Source organism: Euleptes europaea, chromosome 4, assembly GCF_029931775.1.
Source record: "Euleptes europaea isolate rEulEur1 chromosome 4, rEulEur1.hap1, whole genome shotgun sequence".
Taxonomy (NCBI): domain Eukaryota; kingdom Metazoa; phylum Chordata; class Lepidosauria; order Squamata; family Sphaerodactylidae; genus Euleptes; species Euleptes europaea.
The window spans coordinates 98,274,073-98,297,409 of record NC_079315.1 but is presented as its reverse complement, the minus strand read 5'-3'; the positions used below and the strand labels follow the sequence as shown (position 1 = coordinate 98,297,409).

The window sequence follows — 23,337 nt, the reverse complement described above, 5'->3', positions numbered from 1 at the left end:
TGTCAACATGATAACATTCACAACTTAAATTGGGAAGAAAGTTATATGGCAATGCAGACCTAGACCTAGACATGGCCTTTGCAGTCATGGAGTCAAAACTGCAAAAATCCCTCCCAGGGACATTCATTTGTCCCCCTTCTATCCCTGACCTCCACCAGTGGGAGAAGTCTTTTTTCCCCGTCCTGCCTGGTGTTCCCTTGATGATCTCTCCTTCTTGCCCTATGTTTTCATTGTTGGTGTTGTGCTTTCATATGTGTATTTTGTTTTTATTATGCGTTTTAATTTTCTGTTTTTAATTGTTAGCTGCCTCGGTAGCCCTGATGGGGCAAAAAGACGAATTATGAATTTTGTAAAGAAAATAAACCCCCAAATGGTCAGGGGGCTATGGTATTTTTAGACAACCTCCTGCTGTATGGTCTACCTCATGCTCCAAGATTTAGAATCAACTGTCTGGTCCCCTTCATTTACAGCACTGAAAAACTTTGTGTGAGGCTTCCTATTTAGGAAAGATTTTGGTTCTCTTTTTCAGAAGGGGAAAGGTGTGTACAAATCTCAGCAACTCAGGGTCATTTTTGTCGACAAATTGTGATTGCTCATGATGTCTGAATGCAGCCACAAAATCAATGAAATCACAGGATTTCAGCTTCTTCTTTTTTTTAAAGGATGGAATATTATCTTGGATTCACCAAAGATTCAAGATCATACAGCATTGCAAGCGTAGACATAACTGCATGCTGTCTTCAAGTAATTTCTAACAGTAATTCGACCACATTAATACAATTGTACACTCACCTCCACTGGATAGCTCCTTCCTGAAATCCTTAGTATGGGACAGTGAGTGAAATAGCTGGAGAATTTCTCGCTGTCTACGGTGGCACTCATTAAAACAAGGTGCAGATCTGAACGCTTGTGCAAGATCTCCCTCAGGATAATTAGCAAGAAGTCTGATTGGACACTTCTTTCATGAACCTTGGGGAGGGGGGGGAAGGTACAGAAAATCAGTTCCAGAGAAACAAGAGCCATTTATAAAATATTCGGTTAGAGTTCGGTAAGCAACATATTTCGTAAACAGTTTCAGGAGAGGAAATGTGTTGGTCTGTAGAAGCAGAACAAAATTTGAGTCCAGTAGCACCTTGTAGTCCAACAACATTTTCCAGGGTTATAGGCTTTCGTGAGTCAAAGCTGATTCTGTCAGATGCCTGACAAAGTGAGCTTTGACTCACAAAAGCTTATAAAAAAGGTAAAGGTCCCCTGTGCAAGCACCGGGTCATTCCTGACCCATGGGGTGACGTCACATCCCGATGTTTACTAGGCAGACTTTGTTTATGGGGTGGTTTGCCAGTGCCTTCCCCAGTCCTCTTCCCTTTACCCCAAGCAAGCTGGGTACTCATTTTACCGACCTCGGAAGGATGGAAGGCTGAGTCAACCTTGAGCCGGCTACCTGAAACCAACTTCTGTCAGGATCGAACTCAGGTCGTGAGCAGAGCTTGGACTGCAGTACTGCAGCTTACCACTCTGCGCCACGGGGCTCTTCTACAAAAGCTTATAACCTTGGAAAATTACATGGTCTGGGACCCTCGTCTCTTCAGGACCGCCTCTCCTGATATACCCCCCAAAGGACATTAAGATTGTCCGATGAGAATTTAGTGGTGGTCCCTGGCCCTAAGAGCGTGCGGCTGTCCTCGATAAGAGCCAGGGCTTTCTCAGCCCTAGCTCCGCCCTGGTGGAACACTCTGCCTGGTAACATCAGGGCCCTGCGGGATCTGAAAGTTTTCCACAGGGCCTGCAAGACAGAGCTTTTCCACCAGGCCTACAACTGAGGACAGCCGCTTATATCATCTTATACCATCTTTACTGGCCTCCCCCCCTTCCTTGAATGGGAATAATATAAATTGAAGGGTTGCCACCTGTATGGTGCCTAGAGCTTACTTAGAATTTGGGCACCATTATGTTAGGGTTTTAGAGTTTTATTGTTGGTTTTTATTAAGGATTATGTATATTGCTTGTTGTGCTTTTAAATGATGTTACCCGCCCTGAGCCAGCTTGCTGGGGAGGGGGGGCTATAAGTCTAATAAATAAATAAATAAATAAATAAATAAAATTTGTTGATCTTGAAGGTGCTACTGGACTCAAATTTTGTTCGGCTTCTACAGAGTAACACAACTGCCCACCCGAAACTGTTTATGAAATATGTTGCTTACCTAACCCCAACCTCCCCCCCGACACCTGTGAAAATGTTGCTTACCTCATCCACTATAACGTGAGACACATTAGAAAGAAGAACATCTTCTTGCAGTTTCCGAAGAAGAACTCCTGTTGTGCAGTAAAGCAGTCTAGTGGCCTCGCCTGTTCTGGACTCCATACGGATTTGATAGCCGCACAAGGAATTCTAGATTTAACATTGGGAAGAAAAAGACAAATCAGTCATCAGAAAGGCGCATAAGGCTGAAATTACTTTAGTTTCCTTAGTGTTCTAATTAGAATGGAAACTCTTTCTCCTGGTGAGTTCCATCTGGGTTCCCAATTCAAAATTACAGCTCAATCTACTCAATTTAATGCAAGAATACCTGAACACATGAAGCTGCCTTATACTGAATCAGACCCTTGGTCCATCAAAGTCAGTATTGTCTACTCAGACTCGCAGCAGCTCTCCAGGGTCTCAGGCGGAGGTCTTTCACATCACCTACTTGCCTGGTTCCTTTAACTGGAGATATTGGGGATTGAACCTGGGACCTTCTGCATGCCAAGCAGATGCTCTACCACTAAGCTATGGCCCTTCCCTCTACTTCCTTCCGAATCAGCTTCAGCACAACACAGGTAAGTGCAAACAGTTGTACAGCAAGAACGAATTTTCGGTTCGTGTGGCGGAAAGCCTGGCTATCTAGTTGACAGAGGTTAGGTTTGCTCCACTGGTACATCTCCGTACCAGTATGGCATTATTCTTCAGGGCACACAGTATGTACAAAGCTAGCAGTACCCAAGAACTAGCAGTAGCAGTACCTAAGCATTCAGTACAGCTGAAAGTAACACAGGCTAACTCTGCTTGGACACTTAGCATATCTGGACAGAAGCACAATTTTGTTGCTAGAGAAAGACCATTGTTTCAGGGCCTGACTGCGTTAGGGTTGCAAGGCACACCGCAAAAAAGTCTCCAGCAGTTACACAGGAGGGAAAACTCCACTTTGTGCAGGTCCTCCCATTACTGTTAGCACTTCGATGCTAGAAGACGGAACTGGCAAAATGTTCCCTTCTGTTCACTTCTAACAGACACAAGAAATCTCTCGATCTGTAATGGGCAATCCATCCATTCAAGTACGGTCACTGTTCTCTATGCAGCTGTTGAGTTTGTTAGATAATAAATAATGCCACTGTCTTGCTCCGTGACATACTCACAGCCTCCATAAGCAGGAGTCAGTATCAAATTAAGCTTGATTAAATTGGAAATCTCTGTTAGTAGCAATTGTGCATTTGTTTTATTATACACTGAAAATTGCTAGAGATCTTATTATAGTCTCTACCAAGTTTCACTATTTGTTTTAGCAGCCAAGAAATTCTGAGCAAAAGCTGTTTTCTAATCAGGGAACTTAACAAACTTAATTACTATCTTCATGGGGTTCAGACTGTTTTAAAATTATTTCAGTGTTATTTTATGTTATTTTAAAGATTTGTATGATAAGACTGTGATGGCCTTTGGCCACAAACAATAAACCTTTTCACAGGCTAAAAGGCAGGCTTGGTGCACACAACCAAACACACGATTACAAAAAATAATAATAAAAAATAAAAAATCTTACTCTTCCTCCAGGCCCACTTTCACAGCCCAGCTCTTCGCAAACTCTGGTTGCCAAACTCACTGCGGAGATTCGTCGAGGCTGGGTGCAAACAATATTGCATTTACTTGGGTTTCGCTCATTAGACAGCAAGTCCTCCAGCAAAAAGTGCGGGACCTGGGTACTTTTGCCGCTGCCTGTTTCGCCGGCCACGACCACGACTCGGTGCTTTTTAAGGGTTTCCACAATGGAATGTCTGTGTTTGAACACAGGCAGCTGCTCTCTCTCCTTCAAAAGCCTCTGGTATCTGGGCATGCTCTGCTGTTTTTTAAAGAGGGCCCTGGCAGGTTCCAAATCATCTGTTGCTGGGCTCTCTAGAGAATGCCCGCTGTACTCCTCTTCGGAAAGTAAGTTCTCCCAAGAGTCCTCCGCATCTTCTGATACTTTGGGCTTGCTTTCAGGCGGCTGTTGGGGTTGCTGCTGTTTAAGCTTGTTCAACAGTTTGGCAATGAATTGGTCGCGGGGCTTGTTGGTCTCCATCTTGTTTTCTTCTGCCTTTTTCTTTTCGGTGTCGCTCCATTCCAGCCAAACCTCTCTGTATGTATGAGGAAGTAACTGATGGACTGACTGCAGAAGAGAAGACAAACACAACGTCAGTGGCAAAGAAGGGGGGGAAATATACTTCAGATTTCAATATTTGACCTTTTAAAGGAGAATCCAGCTATAGAAGAATCAAGTTCAATAGCATGCAGGAACAAAGGAGATTTTACACTAGCCAGGGGGTAAGCGCTCAAAGCAATTTGAATGGCTCTCTCCCCTTTCTTTTCTATTACTATATCAAACATGCCCACACTATTTAAAAACAGAACCCCATTCTACAATGCCATGGCCACAAGCTAGCTTTGAAAACTTCTTCAATTTCAAAATTTGTTTGCCATGAAGGGAGAGGGTGCATTCTAAGATGTACAAAAGCCCAAAACCCTTTGGGAACTGTGAACTGATTACATAGTTCTTTGTATCTCAGGCAGTAAATGGCTAGGCTCTATTAACCACAGCTACAAAGATTCAGCATAAGTGCTTGAAAACCTATAGGTGAAGAGAGGGTTGTTAACCTATTCACATCATATCAAGTCAAACTCAAAATGCAAATATTGCTGAAATATTCATTAGTTTGCTAGGTTTTCTGAAATGCAGCATATTTCTGTAATGCCTCATAATGCGTCACACACCAAAAAAAACCCCACATTTTTATAATTTGAAGTTACTTACACTTATGGTTAGGAACCAGGAAAAAGTTTGTTTCCGAAGTACATATTTTAGAAGATCTTGCGTTCTAATACGCATTTAAAACTCAGAGTACTTATTATGGGTTAACTATAAAATATTTCAGAATTAGTAAAACGTATCACACTTTAAAAGAGTACAAGTTTTAATAAATTATATCGAACAGTAAGGAAACAATCTAGTCCACTGTAGGTGCGGTGCCTTAGCGCAGAGCCCTTTCTGCCCCCCCCCCCCGGACCCTGCTACTAGCTACGCAGCTGCCACTACAAAGAATGTGACATACACGGGCCCCTCACATAAACCTATCCAGGCTTCCCCCTTGGTGCAGTTTATTTGTTGACAGTCAGAGAGTCGAGCTGGAATCCAGGAGAACCAGATTTGAATTCCCACTCTATCATAGAATCTTGCCAGAGAACATTGGGCCAGTTACACACTATCAGCCTATCCTACCTCACAGGGTTGTTGCGAGGAAAAAATGGAGAAGAACCATGCAAGCTGCTTTGGGACTCCACTGGGGAGAACGGCTGGGTATAAAGGTAAATAAAATAAAATAATGAAGCCTGTACTTTGTTTCAACATGGCACTGAACTCTGCTACAAGCTTCAGGACAATCAACAAAATTCCTTCTTAGGTGATCTAGGGTGGGATTTTCTAACAGGTCTTATTACGGCCTCTTTTAACAGGCCTAGAAATACTCCCTACTGTACAAGCTATAGCTCAGAAGAAAGGGATCAATTTTTTCTGGCAAGCTACAGTCAACCAGGAAGGGCAAAGAACTACAGAATATGTAGTTAACGGCATTACTCCAAGGCCCTTTTGCATGCCCTGGGCTGGAACAAGCAACACCCGATACATAGATACTTCAAAACACAAGATCTAAGTATGCCCAGATACAAATTATTTTGTCTGCTGCCTCCGGTGAATTAACTACCTTGTCTTGTTCTGAAAAGCTCCACTGAATGGCCCTGGGAAAACATGCTGGTTATGAGAAGATTGTTTTTGCTATTACTGCCAGTGACTCAGTGATATGATGGGCTCTACCCAGTGTCCAACTAGACTTGTACTTTCTCCACCCGCACTCTTAATTGCAGCCCTTGGAGTTTCACTGCCAAAGTTTATAGTGGTATCAAGCGGCTGTTTGGGCTATCCAAGCGATGGGAATCTAGGAGCTATCATGTCAATGCCTGCGTCCCAAAGATCAACCGAGGTATCAAATGAACTGTCAAAGACACCGGGAGAAAAGCCCCCAAACTGTTTCTAGAAACAGATCAGACCCTTCAGCCTGCCAAGGCAGACAGCTGCGGCTCACACATACAAGTCAACATGTGATTCTCCAAGTGATGCATGTGCACATACCAATAAGCTCTTACTGCAGTGATAATCACTCAGTGGCTTGGGAGCCACATGTGGCTCTTTGAAATGCCACTTCTGGCTCTTCTGAGCCCTGTTCCCCAATATGGCACCTGTCCCATGTCTCAGAAAAGTGGGCAAGGCCCTTGCCCAGTGGGGCTTGTGGTTGGCCGGTGGTTCCCACCTTGAAACGGCCGCCCAGGGAACAGGTAAGCTTTGACCCTCCCTGAGGTGCAGGCCCCATGCCAGGAATGGAAGTAAATGCAACTCTTTTGGTTGATGGCAAAGGCAGCTCTCTGCTAGCCATGACCTACAGAAACAAGGCACAGTTGGCTTTTCACCCTGGGAAGAGTTTTGGGAGTTCAATCGTATGCTAAATCTCACCTGTCCTTTGGTTAAATGATAGAGTGCTAACGTGGCAGCCAGATGTTGAGCCTGCATGCTGTCCTCCGTAAGGATTGTCGGACACACTGCCATGGTGTCATCAGCTGATTTGATAACTCTTGCCCTTAACAAAAAATTACAGCAAATCTATATAAGTACTTTCACCCATAAAGCAGTCATTTCTACTCAACAGTAAAATAGCAAAATGTGGCTTTTGTCTACACATTGCCATCCAAAAAACACTTGGGATCATAACGGACATCAAAGGGGTACAACCGCACACTTCCATACTATCAAAGTCTGCTGTTTGTCTATTTGTTTTAATGTTAAAGGTTTCATTAAGTCATGGTAAAAGCACAATACTATTTAGCACAATAGCTGCCTTAGAATAACACTACAGTTAAAATAAGGTGACAAATGATACTCTTTCGGTATTTAAATATTTTCCCTCTTTGCACCTACGGAAGACTAGGGATTCTGCAAGATCCCACATTAAAAAAATAGTTAAACAGAAGCACAGTAACTACTTTAATATTTATTTATTTGAGGGTTTTTTTATACCATGGATTCAGAGTGGCATGCAGAATTTTTTTCTTATGCAAAGGGTCACTCTAGGAAATTTAATTATTCAGGGGAATAAAAAAAGAAGAGGAACTAAATGGAATTTTATATATTGTTGTGGAAACAGAGACAAGAAGATCTTAATCTTTCAGTACTGATTTTTTGGCTATACTGTAAGATTCCAATGATCCCAATTTGAAAGGGGGGGCACGTTTATCCTAAGAAGGAAATTAAACTTGTGTGAAATTGTAGCTCCACTTCCATGAAAAGAAAAACACACAAGTGTTTGGCTGTTGCCATTTGGTCAAAAATCAGCAGGGTATCTTCTATATGACAGTGCAATCTTAAACAGTTACACCCTTCTTAAGCCTTCAAGGGATTTAGAACGGGGTGACTTTGCCCTCAGAATTATATCTATCGCTTGTCCTATTTTAACCAAACCAGAGCAAACTATTTTTCTACTTGCACTATGAATATTTAAAAAGTTCAAGGTAAAAGGTAAAGGTAGTCCCCTGTGCAAGCACCGGGTCATTCCTGACCCATGGGGTGACGTCACATCCTGACGTTTTCTAGGCAGACTATGTTTATGAGGTGGTTTGTCATTGCCTTCCCCAGTCATTTTCCCTTTACCCCCAGCAAGCTGGGTACTCATTTTACCGACCTCGGAAGGATGGAAGTCTGAGTCGACCTTGAGCCAGCTACCTGAAACCAACTTCCATTGGGATCGAACTCAGGTCGTGAGCAGAGCTTTTGACTGCACTACTGCAGCTTACCACTCTGTGCCATGGGGCTCCCTAAAAAGTTCAAGGGACCCATGTTATGAGTGAAAAAGCCATTTCTGCTCCCAGTACCATTTTGTTCAAAAGTGAGTGAAATGAAGATTGGTGATAATGATGACATGTCGTTGTCATCGTCTAGTATGACTTGTATCTGCGCTGGAATGCAAGACATTGAATAAAGCACTCGGGTTCACCTCTATAGACTGGGGAAGAGGAGCCCACCTCCATCATGGATTCACACTAACTTTCAGCAGATCGCTTTGTCCATCTCAACTCCCCAGTTGTAAAATGGGGGCAAAAACAACCCAGCTCAAAAGGTTTATTGCAAAGATAAGTGCCAACAGGAACTACAAGTCCAAGTGTTCCTTATATTTAATATATCCATTCTGAATTATATAGACAGGTCAACGAAATAGAAAGCATTGAGCAAAATCATGAGGGGGGAAAAATAACTTTACTGGTAGTACATACCTACATTTCCAATACCTCCCCACTTGAACTTTTTCAAATGAAGGATTTGGGCACTTAGGATAATGTTTCCTGCACCAATCAATCAAAAACTGTTTGGGAGATTTACCAGTCCAGCTTCTAGCAGTATAATCAAAATTTCTCACGTCTGGAGGTTCTTTCTTTTTCACTAAAGTTTGTAAAAAAACCAAACATTTATACTGTTTTAGAATTGAAGAAAAAACAAGCACACAGCACATTGTGAAAACTGAAATATTGTCTGGAAATTATGTTATGATCTGCAAAATATGCCACGTGTGCTTAATTCAGATTAATATGAATCATAAAACAATCACATTTATCAGTTATAAACTCGTTAGAAGAATCAAATGCTGAGATGTTCACACATGTCAGTCTTGTAGGTCTTTACGCAGAAGTAACTGAGCGGTTCCTCAGTGGAACAGGCTTCCACAGGAGGTGGTAAGCTCTCCTTCCATGGAGGTTTTTAAGCAGAGGCTAGATGGCCATCTGTCAGCAATGCTGATTCTATGACCCTAGGCAGATCATGAGCGGGAGAGAATCTTGGCCATATTCTGGGCATGGAGTAGGAGTCGCTGCGGGTGTGGTGGGGGAGGTAGTTGTGAATTTCCTGCATTGTGCAGGGGGCTGGACTAGATGACCCTGGTGGTCCCTTCCAACTCTATGATTCTATTATTCTAAGTAGCTCCCACTAACTTACGTGAGAATATTTCTAAGTAAAGATACAGAGGCAACATTACAACATTAAAATGTTATACAATGATTCCCCTGCTGGAGTTAATTAAGCTTATTCTAACTATGTCAGCTGACATGGGAAAGCAAGCAAAAATATACAGGACTGAGATTCTTCCTAGCCCGAGAGAGGGATCTATGATGCATGTTGGCTGTTGCTTTAAGCTGAATGTGCAAATTCACACTATGGGATAACAGTGATATAAAAGTGTACATACATGTCTAAAACAGATTAAATTGTTTCAGGCCTGTGTTGTTTCGTCTTTCAGGGAAATGTGAAGCAAACGGGAGATGCTGTGTGTATGCTGCATCACCAGTGGAATGAAAGCTTCGGACAAACGTTTTCCACCAAGGATGGAATACGAAATAGCTTTGAATTAACAACAGAAACTGGAGTGAGGGGACTGGAGGGAGGGGCTGTGGCTCAATTCGTAGAACATCTGCTTGGCATGCAGAAGGTCCCAGGTTCAATCCCCAACATCTCCAGTTAAAGGGACTAGGCTAGCAGGTGATGTGGAAGACCTCAGCCTGAGACCCTGGAGAGCCACTGCCAGTCTGAGTAGACATACTGACTTTGATGGACCAAGGGTCTGATTCAGTATAAGATAGCTTCATGTGTTCATGTGGCTTTTGCTTCTATTTCAGGTTCTATTTCAGATCAGATAAAGAACGGAAGTTTTTGTGTCCCAGTAAGCTAGTGTGAGGCAGGATCTATGCAAAAGAGAGAGATTTCTGAAGAGCTAGTCTGTAGTTCCATCATCTCTCCTGTAAGATGAATGGAAAGGACTTGGGTACGCAAATATCTGGTAAAGCTACATTTAACTTCCCATCCTCTCCTTTTTGAAACAAGTATATTCTTGTGAGGATGAAAAAGCTGACAGCAACAAGGGAAAATACTTCCAAAAATTCCAAGGCACTCAAAAAACACAGGAAGAAAATTATAGTAGGCAAACACACATATTATGGATTCATTTCAGAACGTTGTTAAGTGAGAAATCGGCATCACTCAGCTGGTCTTGTTAATGTACTTACAGAGTAAGCTCGAGTTCTCAAAGGTTTTATGGTAATCTAAAACAAGTTTTGCCATACCTTTTTGTTCGTCGGGAGCCGCCTGAGGTTTTTCAAGTGCGTTCAGATTCAAAGCACCATCTGTTTCGAGGGGGACAGGAACCTTTTTCTTTTCACTTGGTTGGTTTGAAATTTTTATAGCAGGATTGAATACAGGATGTTCTTCCAATACTGACATTTCTGTCAAGAGGGAACTCGTGATTGGTTATTCAAGGATTTTGAAGGGTCTGAGTAGATAATACTGACTTTCATGATCCACTGGTCTGATTCAGTATAAAGCAGCTTCACGTGTATGTAAGTAACAGTGCAATCCTAAATGCAGAATTACTCCAGACTAATGCCATTGAAATTAGTATGTTTAGTGTGGAATAACACCACAGATTATTTCACTATATGACAAGTGCTAGAGAAGAAAGGGGGGTATATATCGCACCAGAGTTTCACAATTGGATCTAAGTTCTATTCGTTACCTACACCATTATTCTTTACCTTCACCATTAACCTGGACTAACCTAAATACTTTGGATGCTGCAATTTCAGCCGCAGCCAAGGGTATGCTATGACTGTTGGCATAGCAAGCAAACTATGGGAGGTAGTTCCATGGAATCCTTCAGGAAGGTTGCATAGGAAACAAATGCAATCTGCTCCTAAAGCAAAACGCAGGAAGTCAGGAAGAATTTCCTGTTTAGGCTGTACTGCAAGCAACTTTCAAAAGATGGCTTATCACCCTGTCAATATACCTGAGCCCTGAACCATTACAAATACTCGCTTTGCCTAGTCAGACCTAAAGAGGCAGCAACCAATATGAATAAGAACGAACCCCGTTAAATGGTCCTCTACACTTAAACAGAGAAAGAGATACACAAAGGTAAGGCATTGACTGGTGTGGCCTGGAAGAAGCTAATGGCTTGGGAGCCATCAGCCATACCTATGAGATGGTTGACCTGCAGAGGACAGATACCGTGTTTCCCCGAAAATAAGACATACCCATAAAATAAGCCGTAGCAGGATTTCTAAGCATTTGTGCAATATAAGCCATACCCCGAAAATAAGACATGGTGATAGGCGTGGCTATGCAGGTGCCGCGCGAGCCCTCCTGCCTCGCCGCGGCTCCTACCCGGACCTGCGCCTGCGTCACTCCAATGGCCAACCTCGCAGCGTGCAACTGGGAAACCTCGGCCGCTCCCTCGCCCCTTTAAAAACTTGATCGGCGGGGGGAGGAGGAGGAGGAAGGGCGGCTCGCAAAGTGCCTGCCTGGCCCTCCCGTCCAGAGGTGTCGGGCTGCTTTTCCTACCTTGTGCGTCCACCCCCCCCTTCCCCTGCGCCCTCCCCGCGCGTGAGGTCTCAGGGCTTGCTGAGCCAGCCTCCCGCGCCGCTTCTGTGTGCTCGGCGGCTTGCAGTGCCGCCTGCCTGCCCAACTCTTTCCCCTCACTGCCGGGCCGCCAGTTCCTGCACTCCCACCCCCCACCCCCCGATCGCTCTCTCCTCCGCCTTTTTCGCCCTTTTCTCTGTTTGAGGGGGTGGGGAGCATCGAAGAGCTCCCCTCCTTTTGCAGCAGGAGCCGCAATCTTTCCATCCCCACCGCTGCCTGCTGCTCCATGGCCGGCCACGAGTGGGACTGGTTTCAGCGGGAGGAGCTGATCGGGCAGATTAGCGACATCTGAGTTCAAAACCTCCAAGGTAAAACATAAAAACATTTCTCCCTTTGCCTTCCCTCTTTCTGCTTGTGCTTGGAGGTGTGTATGCGCCTGCGTCTGGATCGGAGTGCGTCCCCCTCCGGGGTTGGTTTCCAGATGGATTCGATTTGGGGACTTTAAACCCCGTTTCCCATCGAGCAGGTTTAGTTAAGGAGACTTAACTATCTTTGAATAAATGTAGATTGTTGTACCATACTTAATAAAAATAAGACATCCCCTGAAAATAAGCCATAGTGTGTCTTCTTGAGGAAAAATAAATATTAGACAGTGTCTTATTTTCGGGGAAACTCGGTATATGTATCTGAATAAGAAGACAATAAAAGCTGCAACTACTCTGTATTCTGTCTGGTTGAACCTGAGCTTTTTGTAATTGGGGGGGAAGGAAGAGAAGCAGAGCAAACTGGCTGCTGGAGGCTGCTCCTGAACTATTTCTTTTTTTGTATTATGAATCTTTGGGGGGCAGAGGACAAGGAGGCAGTCTGTTATCTCAGGGACATTTTGCCTTAACGTTCAAGTGTACTATATGACTGACAGGGGAGTCTTGTCAGCCTCCTGGGACTTCACAGCAGAGGATCTCTTGCTGAATATTCTGTCACTTTTGACCACTTCCCTAAATTTCCATCCTAGGACGGCAACATAAATGGAATTCTCAGCAGGTCTCCCATTCAGGCACTGACCAGATTCAGACCTGAATCAGTGCAAACTGACCCACCCATGTGCCTTCAGCCCATATTCTGAGCCAGGGCATTTGTGCAACACGCATGACTATGGAATCTGAGTTTGAGAGATCTGGGCCTGAAGTCCTCCATTCCCATTGTACAAAGTGGAATACAGGGACTATGTCCTTGGCTCATAAGACTATACCAGTTCTACAATGATAAATGTCATAAAATCACATTAGAGCACATGGTGCATGCTGAATATCAGCAGCATTGACTTCATCAGGATTTCCAGAGATTAAAACTGGTGTAATGCTCTTCCTACCTTGCTGAATGCGCCTTATTTTTTCTTGCGCCACCTTCTGGCCTTGCTTGTTTTTGTCTTGCTTGGATGAACTCGCCTGTTCTTTGGCTTCTGCAAGTTTGCCAGCTAGGTGCAAGTATCTTTCATTCTGTTCCAGATTAAGTAATTCATTAGTATGCTTTGCAAGCGTAAATATGTATTTTAGACATGGTGCTATGAAAACAGTTTTAAGAATCACTAATATGTTTTTTTTTTAAAGGCATTGATTTTTAGGGACCCGTGAATCAATCCTGGCTTAGAGCTTTTGGGGCATACTGTGGGCTCCTCTCCACGCAAGCAGAGGTGCTCTTGAACCAGTCGCTTTCTCTCAGTCTAATCAACATCACAGGCTTGTTGTGGGAGCAAAATGGAGGAAGGAAGAGCCACGTATGCCTCCCAATCTCCTCAGAAGAAGGGCTAAATGGGGTAAGATTCCTACTAATTTCCAGCACCAATAACCATCCCATGCCATCAAAGGAGGCACCAGCTTTGCTATCTTATGAATGATGCAGAATTAGTTTTCTTAAGCAGGAAAAAGGAACTTTGCCTGTACATCTCACTTAAGAGGAGGTGCAGTTTTCACAAAGCTACACTGTGCATTTATTTATTATTTAAAATTTTTGTATCTTGTCTTTCTGCCCAATTAGGGGTACTGAAGTGGCTAACAATTAAAAAAATACAGATAGCCGAGCAGAGAGTCCACCGGCACTCCTTTATCAAGGTCATGTGAATAGGTAGAAGTCTTCTCCCCCCATTAATAAGAAAATAAAATCACAGGCAAACAGGATATTCTTATCGATTGTTGCATTTAGAGAGGCTGTTCTAGCAAAAGGAGGAGCATAGCTATTATAGAAATGAAAAGTGGGTAAAAGAAGAAGAGTTAGTTTTTATATGCCGACTTTCTCCACCACTTAAGGAAGAATAAAACCGGCTGCCAATCCCCTTCCCTTCCCCTCCCCACAACAGACACCCTGTGAGGCAGGTGGGGCTGAGAGAGCTGTGATTAGCCCAAGGTCACCCAGTTGGCTTCACGTGTAGGAGTGGGGAAACCAATCCACTTCACCAGATTAGCCTCCGCCACTCATGTGGAGGAGTGGGGAATCAAACCTGGTTCTCCAGATCAGACTCCACTGCTCCAAACCACCACTCTTAACCACTACACCACGCTGGCTCTCTTAAGATAAAGAGTTCATAGTACTTTTATCAAGATGCTCTTTTAACCTATGTTATCAGGCCTAAAAGTTTTAAAAAACTGCTATTTCCTATGTGTGTGTAAAGTGCCGTCAAGTCGCAGCCGACTTATGGCGACCCCTTTTGGGGGGTTTTCATGGCAAGAGACTAACAGAGGTGGTTTGCCAGTGCCTTCCTCTGCACAGCAACCCTGGTATTCCTTGGTGGTCTCCCATCCAAATACTAACCAGGGCTGACCCTGCTTAGCTTCTAAGATCTGATGAGATCAGGTCAGGGCTATTTCCTATACCTGGGATAATATAACAAGCTGCTCAAGCTATAGGAACTGTTCTAACTGATGGAAGAACTCCTTCTTCCAATGAGAGGACTCTTGGCAGACAAATACTATGGCATTTAACCAACTGAAATGATAAAAGGTTAACCTTAGATGACACCTGTTAAAACTTCATTATAAGTGTCAAGTGAACAGAGATCTGCAACTAACTTACTGGGTCAAATTTTTCCTCATCTTCTGAATTTTTCGCAGACTCACTTTTATCTTCATTGCTCTGCTGCTCAGCGTACTGCAAGATCCATTCCTTCATGCTGATGTCTTTCTTTATTTCTGTGTTTGTCTTTGGGTATTGCAAGAATATGCAGATGATTGTAAATTTTAATATAGCTTTAAAAATGAGACCAATAGATAATAATACAATGGCACAATACATTAAATGCTTCAATAAGATTTGTGCCTTCTTTACTGGTAACAGTAAAGCCCCACTGCAGCGAGGGGAGGGGACGGTATAGAAATCAAAATAAATTCAGAAAGACATTCCCGATAGGGTTGCCAGCTGCAGGTTTGAAAATACCTAGAGATTTTTTGGGCGGAACCTGAGGAGGGCAGGGTTTGGGGAGGGACTTCAATACCACAGAGTCCAATTGCCAAAGTGGCTATTTTCTCTGGATGAACTGATCTCTATCGGCTGGAAATAAGTTGTAATAGCAGATCTCCAGCTACATTCTGGAGGTTGGCAACCCTAACTCCCAATTTTATCACACATTCTAATCATGAGCATAGTATGCTTACTGAAATCATGGGATATCTCACAGTTATTGGTTCTCGTAGGTTATCCGGGCTGTGTAACCGTGGTCGTGGTATTTTCTTTCCTGACGTTTTGCCAGCAGCTGTGGCAGGCATCTTCAGAGGAGTAACACTGAAGGACAGTGTCTCTCAGTGTCAAGTGTGTAGGAAGAGTAATATATAGTCAGAAGGGGGTTGGGTTTGAGCTGAGTCATTGTCCTGCAAAGTATTAAAGGTAATGTGCAAATCATTGTCCTGTAAGAATCAAGATAATGTGCTAATGAGGGTGTGGTATGTTAATGTGGAACCATTGTATCCTGAAGTGATCTGTTAACATGTGGAATCCAAGGCTAATCCGTATGGCTATTGTGGACTGTAGTCTTTGTTAGTCTGGAAGTTTTCAGGACAGGAAGCCAAGCCTTATTCATTCTTAAACTCTCTTCTTTTCTGTTAAAGTTGTGCTGATGTTTATGAATTTCAATGGTTTCTCTGTGCAATCTGACAAAATAGTTGGTAGAATTGTCGAGTCTTTCAGTGTCTTGGAATAAGACCCTGTGTCCTGTTAGGGTCAGTCCATGTTCAGCCACTGCTGATTTCTCAGGTTGCCCAAGTCTGCAGTATCTTTCATGTTCTTTTATCCTTGTTTGTATGCTGCGCTGTGTGGTCCCGATGTAAACTTGTCTACAACTGCAAGGTATACGATATACTCCTGCAGAGGTGAGGCGGTCTCTTTTGTCTTTTGCTGATCGTAGCATCTGTTGTATTTTCTTGGTGGGTTTAAACACTGTTTGTAGGTTATGTTTTAACACTGCTTGTAGCTACTGTTTGTAGCTCAAACCCAACCCCCTTCTGACTATATATTACTCTTCCTACACACTTGACACTGAGAGACACTGTCCTTCAGTGTTACTCCTCTGAAGATGCCTGCCACAGCTGCTGGCGAAACGTCAGGAAAGAAAATACCAAGACCATGGTTACACAGCCCGGATAACCTACGAGAACCAATGAACTCTGACCATGAAAGCCTTTGACAATATCTCACAGTTACTTTCTAAAAGTAATCCTGCTACATGGTGGCTATGAACACATCCTTTTACAAATGTAGACCTAACCCTACACACATATTATGTGAATTGTCCAGGTATAGAGGTATGTGTTCTTTGAAGAGCCAACAGTATTCCTACTCCCTTATCTTCTCTCAGTGAGAACAGGACATTTGGTTTCAGGGTACGATCTGCAGACACAGTATGCCGTGATCTTGATGAAGCTAAGCACATCTCCTGGAGGAAAGGTTTTCATCAAATCTATCAAGAGCAGGATACTGGATAGGGAGGCAATTGGACCATTGATGGCAAAGGAACAAAATGGCAGGAAGACTTTGTTTGGGTTATGCATCCTGTTTCCGGCCATCAGAGGTCACCTCGCTCTCCCCCTGCGTTTCCCTCATTTTGCCCACGTTTTCACATTCAAGATAAAACAAGTCCCTCAACATGCAGGCAAAATGCAGGAAAACGCAGGGGGAGAGTGAGACGACCTCTGACGGTCGGAAACAGCATGCATAATCCAAACAAAGACCCGAAGTCGTTGGAGGGGTGATGGCGAGTGAAACAGCCATGCATAAAAGACCAGTAAGGACTACTGTGGCAGGATCCCTATATAGGCCAGGTACATCACAGAGCCTCAAATTCAGATAATCATCAAGTTTCTCTGAAGCTGGTTTATGTAAATATCAAGTCCTCACCATATTTGTATTCAACTCAGTAGATGGTTCCTTTATAAAATTACCTTGAGGATCTTGCCTCAAACTTATTTCCTTCGAACAACACTGTGTTATAAAATCTAGCTTCTCGTTATTTTTTTCCAAAGTTTGCGCAATAAGCATTGTCTGCTTCACTAGTAAATCTAAACTTTCAGGTCTGGATGGACTAGACCTTTCAGAAGCTGATGAAGGAAACTGAAAAAACAAATCGTTATTATTTGGCACTTCTCTAACACTGGCGACTACCTGATGAGATAAAATAGAAACACTACTAGATGGAATAGGGGCGTCATTCGAAAGACTCTGGAATAGGGTTGCCAGCTCCAGGTTGGGAAATACCCGGAGATTTTTGGGGTGGAGGCTGTGGAGTGCGGGGTTTGGAGAGGAGAGGGACCTCAGTGGAGTATAACGCCATACAGTCCACCATCTAAAACGGCCATTTTCTCCAGGTGAACTGATCTGTCGCTTGGAGATCAATTGTAATAGCAGGAGATCTCCAGCCACCACCTAGGGGTTGGCAACCCTACTCTGGGACCTATTTGTAGCACAGCACAAAAGGATCTATTTAGTAAAAAGTCCTCTGTTCTACTTTGTTAGCTCTGTGGAGCTGTATTATCCTTAAAAGGGCATCCTCTCTTACCCATTTTGGGTATAATACAGGATAATTAATATATTGCCAGATGTTTAAAATGGTAGCTGGTTAGCAGAACAATACATATACCTAATTAATCCTAGTTGATTTACATTTCTTTAAAGCCCCCAAAATTAAGCTAAAATAAACTAAATAGCTATACAAAAACAATAAAAAGTTTACATTTTTTTCTAAAACTGATAGCACTACATGGCTTTTGAAGCTCTACAACCCACTGCCTGCTGACTTCATAAACCCAGCATACAGCTGGCACTTTGTATCTTCTTGAACAAATATAATAGATACAACAGCAAATAAAATAAAAAGACCAAGCATACAACAAGAAAAATGCCTTCTCAAACCAATAACAAAATATACTAAACAAAGTAACAAAATTACTTCTCTCCTGCGCCAGCCTCTGCTGCTAAAACAAGCCAAAAAACAACAGCTGGTTGGAGAAAACTTCTTTGTCGCACACTTATTATCTACCTGCCTGAGAGTTCTTTCTCTCCCCCGGAGAAAAAAACCAAAAGCCAGAGAAAGGAATTAAAACAAACAAAATAAACATGAAAAGCAAGAGCATGCTGCCAACAAATGCCCAGCCAACCGTAACCGGAAATCAGTGCTAGAGATATTGCAGGTAGGCAGGGGAAAAGGGGCAGGACTGGTCATCTCTCTCACCGCTTGAGCCAGACAAGTGGGGGGAGAGATTCCACTGCAGCCCCCAGCTGTGTGGAGCTGCAGCTGGGCAGGCTTGCCAGCAAACGGACAGCCCACCGAGCGGAGAGGGGAGGATGGCCTCTCCCTCCTCCATAAATCTTGTTGGTCCCACACTTGTAACGAATTGCTTAAAGTGTTTGTTAAACTGAACGGTCTGCATGAATATTGCCTAAAGAAAATGCTAACCGAGCAAGCAATAACACAATTGTTTCTAACACAAAAACCCAAATGGTTTAAAAGCACAGAAATAAAAGGATTGATAGTTCTAAGATAAAACCTATTGATTTTGTTCCTGCAAGGAAATCATTCCTACGTTTTGAAAACATAGTAATCATCATGTAAAACAACAACAACAAAAACCAACAGCCTCATTATGGTCTGGTTTTGACTATTTCTGACAATTGACAACATTAAAATGCTTCACCGAAAGTGGGGGAAAGTACCTACGGTAAGTTTATACTTTACCTCATTCACAAAGGACCTGGGAAGAGATATTAACAACCTGAGCCCTTGAGAGTAATAACCAATGTCCTTTCCGTATGAAAAACTAGCTTAAAAAATACCTTTTTTTCGCAGCCATCTTCCTTCTGTTTATTATTTGTCACCTGTGGAGTTTCACATGGCGGAGCGGGAGAATAAAATTTGGCTCTAGTTTTCTGTTGCTCTTCACCAAATTGCTGGCTGAAACCTTCTGGCAGTGCCTCTTAAAAAAAAAGTCACACACAGCTTAAAGTACTATCAAATAACAATTGCTTAAAAAGAATAGATAACATCCTATACGTCTTAAATTTGGCCACAATATGTTCTGAGGACACATATGCCAAGATATAAAGTAACATATAAAAATAAAATCCACACAGAGGCAGGCAATGGCAAGCCACCCCTATTCATTTCTTAGCTTGAAAACCCAACAGGTTTTCAAGACAAGGTTTGGCTGCAAATTGACAGTACTTTACACACACAGAGAAGTTTGAAGTACCAGCTTGCAATGGTTGGGGTACTAGTGTCAAGTAGTTAGCCAATGGCAAGGGACTAGCGTGAAGGCAGAGTTCTATAAGATTTTAAATTAAGAAATTATAAATAAATATATGGAAAGGGAGAGTTTCCATTCAAACTAACTTCCTTGAGCTTTAAAGTCAGTTTGCCTTTGTATTTACCATCTGAAAGGTTTAAGCACAACCAGTCAAGGGCTGAATGTAGATCACCACCATATAAAATAGTATTTTTCATAGCTTCTTCAATATCTTCAGTTTTAAAAGAAAATCCTTGCAAAGCCGTGTATACATCCTGAAAGGAACACCAGAATAAGGTCTAAGATATAGAAGAGATTTTTTTTCTCAAATCCAGAGGCTCTTTCTACACCTGGGAACTCTTACCAGTCACCATTCATTACTATGCAAGAATATCTGTGCTCCTATCTCATTGCAAGTGTAGAACAATCCCTGATTTTGCAGCAAACACAGAAATCTACAATCAATAGGAGCTAACTGTGCATCAGAATGCCTCCAGAACTTCAGATAAATTCCAAAGCCCATAAAACAGAGAAGGCACAGTATTAAGATGTTACGTTAACCAGGCACACCCATTAAAAAGAATGGATACAAGGCCCGTGTAGACAAAATGCCTCATCCTTTAACCATGCTTAACAATGAGGGATTCGATATACTTCTTCCTGCAACCCTTCAAATCCTTAAGCAAAACTCCTCCCAACAGACCTCACCAAGATTAATGTTCCATCAGTACCAGTACTAACAGGACATGCTAACTGAGATTAGTCTCTGTTTATGATGGAAACCTGATTGACATTTTTCCCAGTTAAGGTTAATACAGAATTGCTATAAAAGATAACTCTGTATTAATAAGGTAGGGAACATTTGCAAGCATAGCTCTTTCTCTAATCCCTAATGCGAGCACTGCATTATGTCTGAATCAGCCCAAAGATTCAGAAAAACCCTACTCAGTTTAAATCTGTCACATTTGTACTTCAAGAAATACCAAATGAATAATGTTCACCCAGTGACATGAGCACTGTAAGAAATTATTTTTATTTTACAAGACTGGATCTCTTTTTCAATATGATAATACATTTTATCCGATAGAAATACTGGGAAACAAGCAAGCCAATGTCAACATAAAAAAACCCACCCCCAATTTAGTGAGACCAGTTTTATTTTGCAGTCATTCTGAACTGTAAAAATAAAGTCAATATGACATGAGAATACGTTGAAGTGACAACCCTCCTCTCCCTATACGCATTACTACTGGGACATTTTGTATATTACCTATCATTGAAAAAGTGAGGGGAAAATTTCACGTTACCTGTAATTTCTTAGCAGTAAGTCTTCTAGAAATCATCCCCTTTTCGCCAGTTTGTTTTTTATGCTCATTAATCACGCCAATAATCCTTTTTTCCAACTTACTGTTAATCATTACCTATGATATTAAAAATTAGTAACTATCAGACGAAATTGTTATAAATTGCTGGCTTGAGTACTTTAACATCTGAACAAAGACGCAACCCAGTAGGGGCATGGATTATCTCTTTCACATTTCTACAAGGAATGAATGCTACACTATATTGGTATGTGCATGAGGATAACACTTGGTTGAATTTTGATTAATTCCCCTCACAAGCGTACAGCTAAATGTGACTCCTACAGACCACTTCCTGTTAAAAGTAAAGATAATGCTCCTTCCTCTCCTGCACGCTTATAGACACACCTACCTTAAGAATGGATTTATCTGCATTTGCAGAGGCGCCGGAGTCAACTGGAGAACCAAAGCTATAGGTTTTTGGACCTGCGTATTAAAAAAAAAAAAAAAGAATTACCTGAACAATACCACAGATAGACAAATTTGACAAGCAGAACACTACAGGCGTATCTAGCATATGAAAACAATGTGTTCTGACTATAGCAAAGTTGCATAGGATTGTTAGCATATTACTTAGAACAACATGGTCAGAATCTCAGAATGTTAACAAAACAGTACAGGTTACATTGTACGACAATGCATAGAATCCCATACTGATGACTAGGGTGCCAGCCTCAACGTAAGACCTGGGAATCCCCTGGAATGTTTATCGCCAGGCGACAGAGATCCATTCCCCTGGAGAAAATGGATGCTTTGGAGGGTGGACTCTATGGTATGTGCCCCTCTGATGTCCCTGTCCTACCCAGGCTTCATCCCCTAATATTCAGGAGTTATCCCAGCCTGGATCTGGCAACCCTACGGCCTCCCATCCCCCACCAGTGGCTGCGGTGACCTGGCAACCCTATGTGAAACTACCCTCCATGAATCTGCCTCATCCCCTTTTAAAACCATCTGTGCCACTGGCTGTCATTGCATCCGAATGCTATCTCTTAGCCGGCACAGGTTGTTGACTTATGGTTGAGGCCAGCTACGGTTCTCCTATAAATATTGGCCTTCTTACCCCCACACTGCCCCCCCCGTTTTGCTTGATACCATCTCTGGGGTATATGTATCTGTTCACCCGACTACAGCCGGATACTTATTTTGGCACCATGGGACATCTTTTGTCTTTTTTTGTTAGAATTTTGGGCCATTTAATGCTGTTTTAATGTTTTTATCCTGCTTTCATTCTGCGTGGTTATTTTCATTGAGCCACCTGGAGCCCAGCTTTTGGCTGGGGAGGGCGGGGTAGAAATGTAATGAAATAAACACATAAATTGACGTCGTCTAGTTAGTTGAGAGTACTATACACATCTTAAGGCTCGAAGATGCCACCACACAACTCTTGATGACATCTGGCCAAGCCACATCAACCCAGAACTGAGCACCCAGTGAACTCAAGGAGCTACTTCACAGTGGGTAGCCGTGTTAGTCTGTCTGCAGTAGTAGAAAAGGGCAAGAGTCCAGTAGCACTTTAAAGACTAACAAAAATATTTTCTGGCAGGGTATGAGCTTTCGTGAGCCACAGCTCACTTCTTCAAATACAGCTAGAATGTGAATGACATTCACATTCACGCTGTATCTGAAGAAGTGAGCTGTGGCTCACGAAAGCTCATACCCTGCCAGAAAATATTTTTCAGTGGGTAGCCGTGTTAGTCTGTCTGGAGTAGTAGAAAAGGGCAAGAGTCCAGTAGCACCTTAAAGACGAACAAAAATATTTTCTGGTAGGGTATGAGCTTATTTGTCTTCTGTACAAATGCAAAAAAGGGACCAAAAGACAGATGGATTCACATTCTAGCTGTATCTGAGGAAGTGAGCTGTGGCTCACGAAAGCTCATACCTTATTAGAAAATATTTTTGTTAGTCTTTAAAGACAGATGGATTCACATTCTAGCTGTATCTGAGGAAGTGAGCTGTGGCTCACAAAAGCTCATACCCTGCCAGAAAATATTTTTGTTAGTCTTTAAGGTGCTACTGGACTCCTGCCCTTTTCTACTCAAGGAGCTACGCATGGGAGGTTTTGCCTTGGATTTGCCCCTGTCCAGATGTACATTTTCCCCTTCTGAATTCTCTTGCATGGGGGCTGATTTGGTGAGTTTGGAGAATTTGGATGGGGGAAATGTGCATCTGTGTGTGCAAAGCGCCGTCCAGTCGCAGCCGACTTCTGTGCATCTAGAGAGGGGCGAATCCTCCCGAGCATAAATGGTCTTGCTCCCAGGTGGTCTGCAGCGGGGCCACCCCTGCAAAAGCCCCGATACCTTGCTTCAGGCGCGGGTCTTTGACGGCGGGGCGGGGCCGAGGCGCCGGGGGTTTCTTGCCCGCAGCTTCGCCGGCGGCGCCGGACTCAGCCGGGGCGGCGCCCACCGTCTTGGCTCGCGCCGCGGCCACGGTGGCGGGGTGGACCATGCCGGCCCCCGCGGCGCCCTTGTGCTTCTTGTTCTTGCCGCCCAT

At 43.0% G+C, this 23,337-nt stretch overlaps 1 protein-coding gene across 1 annotated transcript in view; it reads right to left on the bottom strand.

Annotated features, from left to right (window-relative positions):
• The window catches only part of DHX29 (DExH-box helicase 29), a 38,875-nt gene extending 15,538 nt beyond the window's left edge, over positions 1–23,337 (bottom strand). Inside the window, exons 1-13 of the mRNA XM_056848503.1 lie at positions 23,145–23,337; positions 21,200–21,273; positions 20,794–20,907; positions 19,632–19,761; positions 19,038–19,177; positions 14,793–14,918; positions 13,096–13,222; positions 10,436–10,594; positions 8,600–8,765; positions 6,789–6,912; positions 3,795–4,397; positions 2,246–2,389; positions 793–969 (exon numbers count right to left, since the gene is read on the bottom strand). Of these exons, the coding sequence (XP_056704481.1) occupies positions 793–969; positions 2,246–2,389; positions 3,795–4,397; positions 6,789–6,912; positions 8,600–8,765; positions 10,436–10,594; positions 13,096–13,222; positions 14,793–14,918; positions 19,038–19,177; positions 19,632–19,761; positions 20,794–20,907; positions 21,200–21,273; positions 23,145–23,337 (2,277 nt within the window). The remainder of the gene's footprint in view (positions 1–792; positions 970–2,245; positions 2,390–3,794; positions 4,398–6,788; positions 6,913–8,599; positions 8,766–10,435; positions 10,595–13,095; positions 13,223–14,792; positions 14,919–19,037; positions 19,178–19,631; positions 19,762–20,793; positions 20,908–21,199; positions 21,274–23,144) is intronic.